Below are 13,847 nucleotides of genomic sequence, written 5' to 3' on the forward strand. Positions count from 1 at the left end.
GAGGGAGTTCCAGAGCCTAGGGCCTAGGCAGTTGAAGACACGGCCGCTGATGGTTGAGCGATTGTAATCAGGGATGCTCAAGAGGGCAGAATTTGAGGAGCGCAGATATCTTGCGGGGTGGGGGGGGGATTGTGGGGCTGAAGGAGGGGCAAGTCCATGGAGGGATTTGAGAACAAGAATGAGAATTTTGACATCGAGGCGTTGCTTAACCGGGAGCCAGTGTAGGTCAGCGAGCACAGGGGTGATGGGTGAACGGGACTTGGTGCGAGTTAGTACACGGGCAGCCGAGTTTTGGGTGACCTCAAGTTTACGTTGGGTAGAATATGGGAGGCCAGCTAGGAGTGCATTGGAATAGTCAAGTCTACAGGTAACAAAAGCATGGATGAGGGTTTCAGCAGCAGATGAGCTGAGGCAGGTGCGGAGACGGGCAATGTTACGGAGGTGAAAATAGGCGATCTTAGTTATGCTATGTGATTGGAAGCTCATTTTGGGGCCAAATATGACACCAAGGTTACGAACAGTCTGGTTCAGCCTCAGACAGATGGTACAGAGAGGGACGGATTTGGTGGCTTGGGAATGGAGTTTGTGGCGGGGACCGAAGATAATGGCTTCGGTCTTCCCAATATTTAATTGGAGAAAATTTCTGCTCATCATCCAGTACTGGATGTCGGACAAGCAGTCTGACAATTTAGAGACGGTGGAGGAAACCGTGGAAATGGAAAGCTTGCATCAGACTATTTCTGTGTACCTCTTGGCAGCTGATTATGTCTGGTATTGGCAGTGGCCTGGAAAGCACCCCATCATCTCTGCCATGGGCAGTGCATGGCCCAAGGATACCTGTGAGATGAAGGGAAAAACGGGGAAGGGACAAGATGACTTATGCAGCTTTTGGGGGGGTTAGGGGGAGAGAATCTGCATGCCATTGTCCATTTTTAAAATGCGTAGTATTGCAGTGTATGTATCTCGTTTGCGCAATAATGGGAGACATCATTTAGATGCTAGAATGTAATTGGGAGAATAATAGCTTGAGTATTATTCCTCATGGGGCACCATTGTGGTTTAGCAGACTAACATGTAACTTCATGGAGTAGGTTTGTGTCTGCAGCTTGCCACACTGCAGATTACTGATCTGCTCTGCTGTAGGGAGATGCCAAGTAGAGGCTAGGTACTTTCTCACAGGACAGAGGTATGACTGAAGGACCAGTTGCTTGTGCATCATGAAACAGCCGCCTTGAGTCACGTTGGTGGAGCCTAGGAAGCCGTTGGCCTGTGTGCTGGTGAATGATGATTGAAATAATGGGAAAACTATACACACTTATCCGCAAAATCTTAATAGTCTCTCAAATCTTCACCTTCAACTATAGTTCATGCCATATGTACAAAATTCAGCAATAAGTGCCAATGCAATATCATTTATTGCTATATGTAAAATTGAGTACAATACCTAATTTTTTTATAATTCAAGCTCAAGATTTTATTGAAATCCTAGGCCTTCGATCTGCAAATTCCGTTTTCTTTTTACTGTTTGTTTTCAACTGTTTTCTGCTATTGACCAGTTTTAGCTTCGTCCCTCTACTCCCTAGGCATCAAGGCAGCATTTGACCGAGTGTGGCATGAAGGAGCCCTAGTAAAACTGAAGTCAATGGGAATCAGGGCAGGGGGAACTCTCCATTGGCTGGAGTCATACCTAGCACAAAGGAAGATGGTTGTGCTGGTTGGAGGTCAATCATCACAGCCCCAGGACATCGCTGCAGGAGTTCCTCAGGGCAGTGTCCTAGGCCCAACCATCTTCAGCTGCTTCATCAATGACCTTCCCTTCAACATAAGGTCAGAAATAGGGATGTTCGCTGATGACTGCACAGTGTTCAGCGCCATTCACAACTCCTCAGATAATGAAGCAGTCCATGCCCGCATGCAACAAGACCTGGACGACGTTAGGCTTGGGCTGATAAGTGGCAGGTAACATTCGCGCCACAGAGAAGTGCTAGGCAATGACTATCTCCAACAAGCGAGAGTCTAACCATTGCCCCTTGACATTCAATGGCATTACCATCGCTGAATCCGCCAACATCAACATCCTGGGGGTCACCATTGACCAGAAACTTAACTGGACCAGCCACATAAATACTGTGGCAACAAGAGCAGGTCAGAGGCTAGGTATTCTGCGGCGAGTGTCTCACCTCCTGACTTCCCAAAGCCTTTCTACCATCTACAAGGCACAAGTAAGGAGTGTGATGGAATACTCTCCACTTGCCTGGATGAGTGCAGCTCCAACAACATTCAGAAGCTCGACACCATCCAGGACAAAGTAGCCCACTTGATTGGCACCTCATTGACCACCTTAAACTTTCACTCCCTCCACCACCGGCGTACCGTGACTGCAGAGTGTACCATCTACAAGATGCACTGCAGCAACTCGCCAAGACTTCTTCGGCAGCACCTCCCAAACCCGCGACCTCTTCCACCTAGAAGGACAAGGGCAGTAGATGCATGGGAACACCACTACCTCCAAGTTCCCCTCCAAGTCACACACCATCCTGACTTAGAAGTATATCGCCGATCCTTTATCGTCGCTGGGTCAAAACCCTGGAACTCCCTACCTAACAGCACTGTGGGAGTACCTTCGCCGCATGGAATGCAGCGGTTCAAGAAGGCGGCTCACCACCACCGTCTCAAGGGCAATTGGGGATGGGCAATAAATGCTGGCCTTGCCAGCGACGCCAACATCCCATAAACAATTAAAAAAAAAACTCCAACTGGATTAGTAGAATCATAGAATGCCTCCAGACTAGAAAAATCAACTGGCCCATCTAGTTTGCCTTCCTCCTGTCCTATGAATTGTATCTGATGATGTGTTTCTCTTAAAGATACTTGGCCAATTTGATCTCTGAGTTAATTTAATTCTTTCCTGAATCCATCTACAGTATTTAGCTTATACAGGAAAAGTTCTGATATCCGGCACCAACGGGACCGGCGTGTTGCCGATATATCAAAAGTGCCGGACATGCAAAGTCAACGTTGAAGCATACGGAGATGAAAATCTCCGTATTTGACAACAAACACTGTTGCTCAGCAACAGCTCGTAAACACTCGGCCCGTACCTTGAAGCGTCTCTGAAGCTGTTGCTAAGCTACAAAGACACTTTCCAGAGCCTGTTAAAAGAATGCTAGGAGAAGAAAAAAAAACTAACCAAAACGGCTGCTGATTTCTGCCGTTAGTGCAAAGTTTCCGGCCATACAACCTCCGGATAAACCAAAGTTTCCTGTACTTATATCCCCTTGTTCTGCTATCCTGTAGCAATTGAATTAACCCTGACTGATTCTCCCTGGGGGCTTATTACTTTTAATACCTCCATATTATCTCCCCTCAGTCTTCTCTCCGAGAAGTAGAGTCCCAGTTCTGTGAGTCTGTCTATACATGTTTTATTCTCTAGTTCCCTAATTATTCTAGTAGCTCTTCTCTGCCCTTCCAGAGTTGAGCTACCTGCTTCCTAAAGTGAGCATTCCAGGCTGTACACTATACCGCCTGACCACCGGTATATACAGCCCCAGGATAACCTCTGTTGACCTATTCTGTACAGCCTAAAATCACATTTCCTTTCTTGATAGCAGCTAAATGTTAGTTTGATGCCGTGAGGGATTTACCTACCCATGGATCCCTTTCCTTATTTGTCTTTGTCAGCATTTTTCCCGTAATCCTATAATCCCTCTGCTCATTTCAGATCCCTAAATATGTGACTTTACACTTTTCTGCATTAAACTGCCTCTACCCATTGTCAGCCCACCTCCCTCCTGCCTGCAATTTGTCTCCACCTTCCACCGTATTAACCACCCCTGCTGTTTTGGTGATATACGCAAACTTTCAGATGAAGCTACCAATACCTTTTTCAGAGTAGGTGAGCTGGTTCCAGGCTTCTTCCAGTATTGTTGTCACTATAACAACAACATCTTAGTAAAGTTCAACTTCGATGATGGCACAAAACAGGCGGTAGCAGATCACCCACCTATTATACACCCCACCCAATTTCCCTTTCCATTGACTTCAGTGACATTGACGCATAGCGCTCACTCAGCATTGCACTGATGTGTAAGCCTTGAATTTGTACTGAAGTCCAAGAATGGGACTTGAACTCACAATCTTTTGACTTGGAGGGAAGAGTGCTACCAACTGAGCCAAGCTCATATGTATGCAAGTTAACCTGAGCTAACTGCTCTTCAGATGGAGGCCTCAGAGCATGTTGGATGCCTTCTCTTTCTGTTGAGGGAATCAAGAGATATCTGGCTCAAGGGACCCTACGTGGTGGTGAAAAAATACAAAATAGGCACATCGTATTGAATGGATGTATAAATAATATGTATACAAGTTGTCTTTTTGTTCTAACTGAATTTAACCTCGTCAAGTGGCATTATATCAAAACCTGAAATTGTGGATAGTGTCCTCACTTACTGGTATTCCTACAGGTACAACACACAGTTGCTGGAATTTTTCAGTATACTGTGCTGAATACCAAAAGAGACTGCATTAGTTTACCATATTTTACTCTGGTGTGCCCAAACGAGTGGAATGCCATGAAATTCTAGCCCTGACCAATATAATTAATTTGAATTCAATTAAGTTGTCATGCTTGTATTGTGTTTCACAAGTATTGTGTAATGGCATCTGGTTTAAATTTCCATAATGATCCACATAGGTGATTAAAGGGATCTAATTTACCTCTAATTTTGTGAATAGTTGGTATGTATTTTTCTCACTTTTACAATCTCCACATACAAATAGGAATTGTCATCCCACAAGGGAAAAATCACCTGGGGGCACTGTCGCTTCAAGAAATTCATGCCATTTTGCTATTCTTTCGATGCTGATCTTCTCCTACTTTGTAAGGTCCTATTCTGAATCCCAGCCTTATTTCCTTTTCTTTCTTCACTGGCAGTAGTCATAAGTGTTACCTGTACATGCCAGAAAGGGGAAGAATTGCATGACTGAAATTACATGGATTTTTCCATTTTTAAAAAAATATTTGAAGTGTGGGAGTACTTTGTCTCCGGTGCTTCTCTTAGACCATGCCCGATCTTTGTGCTGGCTATCTTCACCTTTTGGTTCTGTTTTCTATCTACTATTGATGTATAGAAAGGTAGATGGAATTTTTTTTGCTCCCAGAAATGGACATATAACATTGGACCAAATCTTCATGGAAAAATAACGCGAGTTCATGGCACACGCTATTAGTATTGTGCAAATCGGCCAGCAAGTTCAGGTGAAGAAGAGATATGCCATTTGCTTCGCACAAACAGCAGCTCGCCCTCAACCTCCTCGTTTTTAAGAACTTGCTGGATTTGCACATTCTTCTCTTCTTAGGCAGTCCCTCAGGAACCGAGGATGACTTGCTTCCACATTAAAAATGAGTTCGCAGGTGACTGATGAGTCTAATGCGGGACCTACAGCCTCTGTCACAGGTGGGGTAGACGGTGGTTGAAGGGGCGGGTGGGTGGGGTGCTTGGGTTGACGTGTGCTCCTTGCGCTGCCTGCGCTTGGCTTCCGCTTGCTTCCGGTGAAGAGACTCGAGGTGTTCGGTGCCTTCCCGGATGCTTCTCCTCCACGTTGTGCGATCTTGGGCCAGGGATTCCCAGATGTCGGTGGGGATGTTACACTTTTTCAAGGAGGCTTTGAGGGTGTCCTTGAAGCGTTTCTTCTGCCCACCTGGAGCTCTCTTGCCGTGCCGGAGCTCCGAGTAGAGCGCTTGTTTCGGGAGTCTCGTATCGGGCATGCGGACAATGTGACCCGTCCATCGGAGCTGATCGAGCGTGGGCAAAGCTTCGATGCTGGGGATGTTGGCTTGAGCAAGAACACTGACGTTGGTGCGCCTATCCTGCCAATGGATTTGCAGGATCTTGTGGAGGCAGCGTTGGTTGTACATCTCCAGTGCTTTGAGGTGCCCGCTGTACATGGTCCATGTCTCTGAGGCATACAGCAGGGCGGGTATCACTGCTGCTCTGTAGACCATGAGCTTAGTGCCGGGTTTGAGGTCCTGGTCTTCAAACACTCTCTTCCTCAGGCGACTGAAGGCTGCACTGGCACACTGAAGGCGGTGTTGGACTTCATCACCGATGTCTGCCCTTGTTGACAGTAGGCTCCCGAGGTATGGAAAGTGGTCCACATTGTCCAAGGCCTTGTTGTGGATTTTGATAATCGGAGGGCAGTACTGTGTGGCGGGGGCAGGTTGGTAGAGGACCTTTTGTCTTACGGATGTTTAGTGTAAGGCCTATACTCTCGTACGCTTCGGTGAAGGTGTTGACGATGGTTTGGAGTTCGACCTCCGAGTGAGCGCAGACGCAAGCATCGTCTGCATACTGTAATTTGACGACAGAGGATGGGACAACCTTGGATCTGGACTGGAGGCTTCGGAGGTTGAACAGTTTCCCATTTGTTCTGTAAATTAGCTCCACTCCAGTGGGGAGCTTACTGAGGGTGAGATGGAGCATTGCAGCAAGGAAGATCGAGAAGAGCGTTGGTGCGATGAAACAGCCTTGCTTGATCCCGGTTCGTACGTGAATTGGGTCTGTGGTGGAACCGTTGGTCAGGATCACGGCTTGCATGCCGTCGTGAAGCAGGCGGAGGATGGTGACAAATTTAAAGGCAGCCGAATTTGAGGAGGACACTCCATAATCCATAGATAAAAAGTGGCTCATGAAAGTTGTGACAAATCCATTACATTGAGGATTTTAGTTTTGATTTCATTGTGAATCGATGCTTCTACTTTATCTTGCTCTTTTTAACCATGTAAAAGCACCTGCAAAGGTGTTCTTTATTTATTTTGCATTTTTCTCACATGATGAAATTACAACCTTTAAAACTGCAGAGGTCAAGGTTAGCAAGGAAGTGTGCATTCCCAGGCAGAACTCATTGTTGAAGTGGGCAGTATTCATGGTTGGGATTTAATACAGCTTTACCAGGTGTGAGAATGTCTTTGATCTACAAATTAGCACCTTAATAGGGTGTGCATACCGATTCATTCACAGGCTATTAAATTGGCCAATTGCGTTAGTTTTGTCATTTACATCTAAGCATTAATTTGTCAGTAGCCTGGCTTTGATGGTGGAACTCCTAGAAGTAGTTGTCTTTTCTGTGAAGTAGGAGAACTGAATGGGAATCTCTGTCTCAAGCGGGTGTCTGTGAAAAGGAATTTTCAAGTTCTGTGAACTTTACTCGTTGTGTAGATATATACACATTTTATGTATATAATCTTGAAATTGAACTTGGTCTGTATAAATTATTTAATTTGCTTAGAGGATCCTGACAACCAAGATATTTTTGAAAGAGTTGGGGTAATTTTTAATGCCCCTTTTATATGGCAGATATTGGATTGACACCAGTGCCTGCTTTACAGCAGTGAGTTATAAGTATCATTTCTATACCAAGCAAAGTGTAACTGTATGCAAGCATACTTAAACCCATGTACAAGGGTCCTTTCAGGGTGGCAGTTACATTTTTTAAATTAATGAAGAACTGATTGTTCTGTCAGCTACTTACTAAATTCAAAAATGTAAAGATGTTCACAGATCAGCTGAAATCTTTTAAAACTGTATACATAAACCTTAAAATGACAGCTTTGTTGTAATTTGTTCTATTGCAGTGAGAAGCCCAAACACAGAGTGGACTTTCATTGCTTGCCAATATATATTGCGTCCCTAGGATAAACAGCTTCATGCCCTAGTTTTTATATTGATGCAATATGAAAACTACAGTGTGACTTGCCCATTTTTTTCCTATTGTATTTGAAAATGTGTTCATAATACATTCACTGCACTGTAGATATCTAGTTAATTACCATGAGTCTGTTGAATTAAATAAAATAGAATGAATGCTTTATTAATCATCCATACAAAACGTGTGCATAAAATTGACTTTAAACAAAAACAAGATATAGTGACAATCTTTGCTACATGAGATGTAATGAGTGTTGTTTAAAGATTGGAGGCAGCATGCAACCGTTTTCATTCCCTTCAGCTGCTGATAGTGAGGTACTTAGCTGTATTGGCAGTAACAGCATAATGATAGCAGTATTGTTGTAATAAATTGATGGGCCTTTATGGTACAGTACTTATTTCATTTTACAGGTTTTTCAGAACCTTGGGCATTAATCTCATTCACTGATTGACAGTGGCAGCAAGGGAAAAGAGCACCTTCATTGTTTGTACTAGTCAAATCTGTTAAACCTAATTCTGCTGAGGGTATTTGCATATTCTTAAGTATTTCTTCTGAGTGGGCCTAAATCCTTCTCGAGTGTTTGATGCATTTTCAAATTCATTCTTAAGGTATCTACATGCACTATTAGTTCTGTATAATGCAGCCAGGCATAATCTCTCAGATAAGGCTGGTCTTGAACAAGACTTTCTATGAAGGATGGCATGTTACATTTTTGACTTATTCTGCTCAGCTCATATATCAACAGAAATGTCAAGTACTGTACAGCAGAATATCTGAAATATATGCCTGCTAGCAGTGGACATCAATAAAGGCATTAGGTAGTTTCCAGAATGTTAATTTTGTATTAAAAGCCTAATATTGTATTTTATCATTTTACCTTTATTCCACCCTTTAAACTTAATATTTTGTCAAAATAGAACGTGTGCTACAGCATTATTTTTCACTAACAGATGCATATATATTGGCCCAAAATTTGCGATCGGAGGATTCCCGCGGGCAGATGCCTTCGACCTGTTTAAAAAAAAAATCTACAAATTTACCTGGTGGCTTGGGAAGCATGGAGAATTATGATCCTGGGCCTCTCCGGGTATATTTTAATGGGGCTAAAAATAAACTTACCTTATTGGACAGGGTTTTTAATGTATAAATGAGTGATAACATTTTATTTTTCTATTTTTAAAAACTCTTGTGCTGGTAAAAGCAGGCCTTACACCTGCTTTTACCAGGCATAAGAATTTCATGGGCATTCAACGGGCGTAAGTTGGGCAAATAGTGCAACTCCCCCCGCCCCCGCAGAGGCCCTTCTCCCGGGATGCGGAGGATTTGTCAAGAAGATTCTTGACAGATCACAAGTTCCGTTTAGCGCATGTGCTTGTGGGGCCCCTACGTGACCTCGTATGTACCCGTAGGGGTCGCAAAATACGGCCCATTATATATTACTGTACCTTTAACCTTCTAAATGGTGTGGCAGCTTGAAGTTTTGTCCATTGATCAAGTAATTAAATCAGACTATGAAACCATTTCTATTTAACACTTCTTTTTGTTCTTAAATGATAAATGTTTGTTTTTTTGGTATTATGAGGGATGTTTGTATAAAGTGGTTTACCAGTCAGTTTGATTGTGCGACCTCCTTAATATGTAGGGCATTTTTTATGGAATTACTAGCTGTTTACGTGGTTATATACTAATGAAAGAAGATTGTTCAGTGTTCAAATGACGCAGAATGTTTCAGTTGCTGGATTTGTAAGACTGTACAGTGAATATTTATATTTCAGCTTCATGGGTGTTGATGGAAGAAAAGTGAGTAAAGTTCACTTCTCTTCAATATTGGGCTACTGATTCACAATTTCTATACTCCACCTCTATCACAGACTCCAAGTACTTGTAAAATATACTGTAGAAATTAATGCTGTTTTATCATTGCCAGTGTACAATCAAAGAGCTTGGCACTGCATTTAAGCCAGACCAGAAAATACTGAATAAGTTGTTAACCTGACCAACTAGATCAGCAAGTAAATATGTTATTTGCAAAATGTAAATAGGGCATATTAATTCAGCTGCATTGCTTTTCAAAATGTACACTAAAGTGTTATTTTTCTGTGCATTTGACAGGACTAGGTTTTCATTTGAATGTATTGGAGCAAATGTTGGTTGATATACACACAGTTACACCTGCCTGTTGAACCTAGTTCTAGTGGAGTAGATTTTATTCACTGATATTGTCTTTCCTGTTTCCTAGGAATCACCTTCTGGCCGTAGAAAAGCCCTTGCCACCAGTAGCATTAACATGAAGCAGTATGCAAGCCCCATGCCTACACAGACCGATGTAAAGCTGAAATTCAAGCCTTTATCTAAAAAAATTGTTGCTGCCACACTGCAGTTTTCTTTATCTTGCATTTTCCTGAGGGAAGGCAAAGCAACGTAAGTTTTTCGGGACTTGAACTGAACAACATTTCCTATGTTGCTTCAGATGCATTTTACACCTAAAGTGCTTTCTTATACCTTCAGGCGGATGGTAATAAGGGGGCAAAATAGAATTTTTGGAGTTTGCTAACTGAAATCTAAAGGCACTCGACTATAAGCACGTTGTGGCTTTCCTGTTTCTTGGAGTTGAAGCTGTGTTGATATATTGCTCGTTAGATCCTTTTATCTACAGATACATGAAAGTTAAACCAATTAACCTGTCTGTATCAAGCACAAAGTATAAAATGTCTTAGGACCATTTCTGTGAATATAATTTAAGATGAAATATTTGTATGCAGTGTTTCCTCTTTTTTTATGAAGAGAAAAGCATCCACTTCCCTGATGACCAAATCTCTAATGAATTATTGAGGCTTTTAGTTAAATGGATCATATTTGCATCAAAAATGATGCAAATATGTACAATTGTGATGCATTTAAGAAATTTGGATTAATGCCGCTAAAATGTCATGCTAATTTGCAGCAATCAAAGATTAGCATGTGATAACCACATACTGTTCTGCATAAAGATTTTAGTTCAAGTATTCGTGTTTATCAAAGTACCTGTGTACATATATATCACCTGTTTGTTGTTGGATCAAAGAACCGTTTTTATTTCCAAATTCTTCCCGTCAGTAAATCCCTTTTTAACAAATCAGGCTGAATTCACATTGCTTTTTTTCTGTTATTGTAAATATTTCTTTAGACTGCATATAGTTCTGTAATCAAAGGCTTATTTGGAATGATTTCTTTGTTTACTTACAGTTGCAAATGGTTAGATTTCAATTTTTCTCTCAAATACTGAGAATTTCATATTAGGGAAAGAGGGATGAAACGGTTTTCTTCACCAAAGTATAGGTACCTGTTTAAAACTTCTTTTCAGTCACTTTCTTTTCTATTGTCTCATGTTATGACAACTATTTCCCTCCCAACTATTTCCATTTCTTTTCTTTGCCCCCCGCCCCAATTGTCTACAATCTCTACCCCTTCTCTCCTGAAGGAAGTGGCTCATGCTTAGAGTATGGTAGGCATTGTTATTATTAATAATAAAGACTGGGCAGGGAGTGTCTCTATGTAGATATCATAGCTGAACCGGATTCCTTCGTCACCCAGCAGCTATACACATATTTCCCATTGAGGGTCACTGGTTTGTGACAATTGAAAAGGCTGTCCTTATCCTATTTGGTTTTTTTCTTTGCCTCTTTGCACCCTGTCCCCCACAACCGCAATTGGAGCATTTGGCCACTAAGCCATTCGGATGTGTACAATTATTTCCTGTTATTACAGGTATTCCCTTCTATTGGTGATCCCTTTCAATTCTGTACTCAAATTCTGGCATGCTTTTTTGTGATGTCTTTATCTCCTGAACTTTCTGCCCCTGCTATTGAATTGTTTCCTTGACTTTATACTTTTCATTGGTTTTATTCTATATTCTTCATTCATTTCTTACCACTCAATTCTTTTTAGCAAACCTCACTTTTTTTCCCCTCTAGTTGTTCCCAAAACCTTGCGGTGTTCAATACTATCTGCAGTGGAATTGATGGCATTTCTCTGATTGAACAATTGGTTGCACCAGCAGTGAACTACATCATAGAATTATATCATCATACAAACATGCCAATATATGTTGCTTCTGAGGACCTTCTATTTTTCTATAGGTGCATTCTGTTAATCGGCTAACTATTAATGGCATCTGATATGCTGTGGATGATCAAATTGATTTTAGAATTTCTGAAGATGGCAGAAACGGCAAGATCAAATAATGTTTGCTTTCCTAATTGTATTCCAATCTAATCTTTAATCAACATCTTGAAATATTGCTACATCTTGTATTATAACTGTGTAACTTAATGTTCATTCTGGCTAAAATGGCATGATGCTCATGGTACCTGTTGAAATTAGAACTGTGGTTCAGTTGTTAAGCAGAGTTATTTTTATTTACATCAGTAAATGTCTGCTGTCCATTTAAAACAAAGTAGTTCTGCTAAAAGTAAGCAATGAATCACATTGCCAGATATTTTATTGTTGACTTCAATTTCTGTCACAAACAATTCTACTGGTAAAATGAGGAACGAATATTCAGAAGTAAAAGGAGAGCATTCTGCTTTTCATTTTGTACCTGCGCAAACTCTTTCGCAGGTGGGTGTGTTGAATAGCACGGTGATTGTGCAGTGAAGTTGGAATGCTACTCCCAGCTGTTCAGCAATAAGAAAAGGACAATTGAATGTTCTGCGTAAATTTGGCATGTTTGTTCTTTTGATGTTTACTTGGAAAAATTGTAGTAAATTTCAATAGAGCACCAAAAAGTGACATGTTCAAGGGAGACATCAAAAATGGTTATACACCACCAATTACAGGTAACCCTAGAGCTTAAATGTTTTTGTTAACTTGTTGATTTCTGGCCAACTAATCGAGGTTACCTACAGGATGGGTTACGGGTTTATGTTAATTTGCAATCTGTTGTTTACAGAAGCCTTGTCTTTTGCTCTTATTTAAAACTATCTTCAGTAGTTGTCATTTCTGAAGACATTACCCATGAGAGTGATGAAGTTTGGAGTTTTTACCCTTTTAACCCTTTTTCTGTCTTTTTAAGATTTTACTTTTTTGCCACCTATAATCCTCCTTTTTAAAAAATTCTGCAACTACTGGTGTGTAACCTGTTTATGATGTATATTTTGAACACTTCGGAGAACCCCTTAAACAATTATCAAAGTGCCATTCAGCAGAACCCCATAAATTTGTTTTTGTTAACATTTTTTTTGTGGGTTTTTGTATTGATCAAGGTGAGGAATGCTGTGTCTGACTATCACTATGATCAAACACTCCCAGGTTAGTTCCATCAAGGTTTGGCTGTAGGGGGTCCTGCTGTTCTGCCCATCAGTGCACCTTTACCTCAGTGCGACATTTTCAATTTCCCCACATCTGTCATCTTGGTGGTCTCGGAGTGAGACACCAGTTTTAACGTAGAACCATGGATAGTTTAGTGTACTTAATATATCCAACTGGTAGCAGGTTTGTGCAGCTCCAGCTCAGACCCCAAGCAAGTCCGGAGTTGCAATCATTCCCCCCACCCCCCATCCCCAGATTAAAAATCAGTAACAAATAGTTTTGTAATTTTTTTTGCATAGACTGAGGGATAACGATGAACAAGTAATCCCACAGATTTTTCTCCCCAGGTAAAGCAACTTGCTTCCTCTGGCAGATAGCTATAACTGTCTGTCCAGACTGTGAACGATCACAGACTTTCTGACATCTTTCCGGGAAACTTCCATTCCTTTCATTACTTTCAGTTTTCTCCCATTGTTAAGGGGTCTGCTTTGAATAGGCTAAATTGATCAGCTGACAGGAGACACATTTCCACTTGCCATATATCTTTCCCTCACAATGAAAACACTTTTCAATTTTAAATTTGCAGAATGCCAGCATTAGGCAGCAACATTGTAGTAGAACATTTTTTTCATGCCATTTTTTCTCTCCTCCTGACAGCATTGATTCCTTGCTGTAGTAGAGTTCCATGGTCATCGATCATCCCAGCAACTTGCACAAGTGGTTATTATTCATGTCTGAGCATTGATGGACCATTTCACAGTCAAAACCAATCCCATTCCCACTTACATGTGGCACCAGTGATTACTGGATAGAAATTGGGAGTGGGAATCCTGGTTGGTTTTCCCCTCCCTAAC

General features: G+C 41.6%; 1 protein-coding gene across 1 annotated transcript in view; it reads left to right on the forward strand.

Moving 5' to 3' along the window:
• The window catches only part of ehbp1 (EH domain binding protein 1), a 321,338-nt gene that overhangs the window by 39,457 nt on the left and 268,034 nt on the right, over positions 1-13,847 (forward strand). Inside the window, exon 3 of the mRNA XM_085977747.1 lies at positions 9,944-10,125. Within this exon, the coding sequence (XP_085833873.1) occupies positions 9,944-10,125 (182 nt within the window). The remainder of the gene's footprint in view (positions 1-9,943; positions 10,126-13,847) is intronic.

Source organism: Somniosus microcephalus, chromosome 3 (assembly GCF_052327205.1).
Source record: "Somniosus microcephalus isolate GS21.2 chromosome 3, FLI_Smic_1.0, whole genome shotgun sequence".
Classification (NCBI taxonomy): domain Eukaryota; kingdom Metazoa; phylum Chordata; class Chondrichthyes; order Squaliformes; family Somniosidae; genus Somniosus; species Somniosus microcephalus.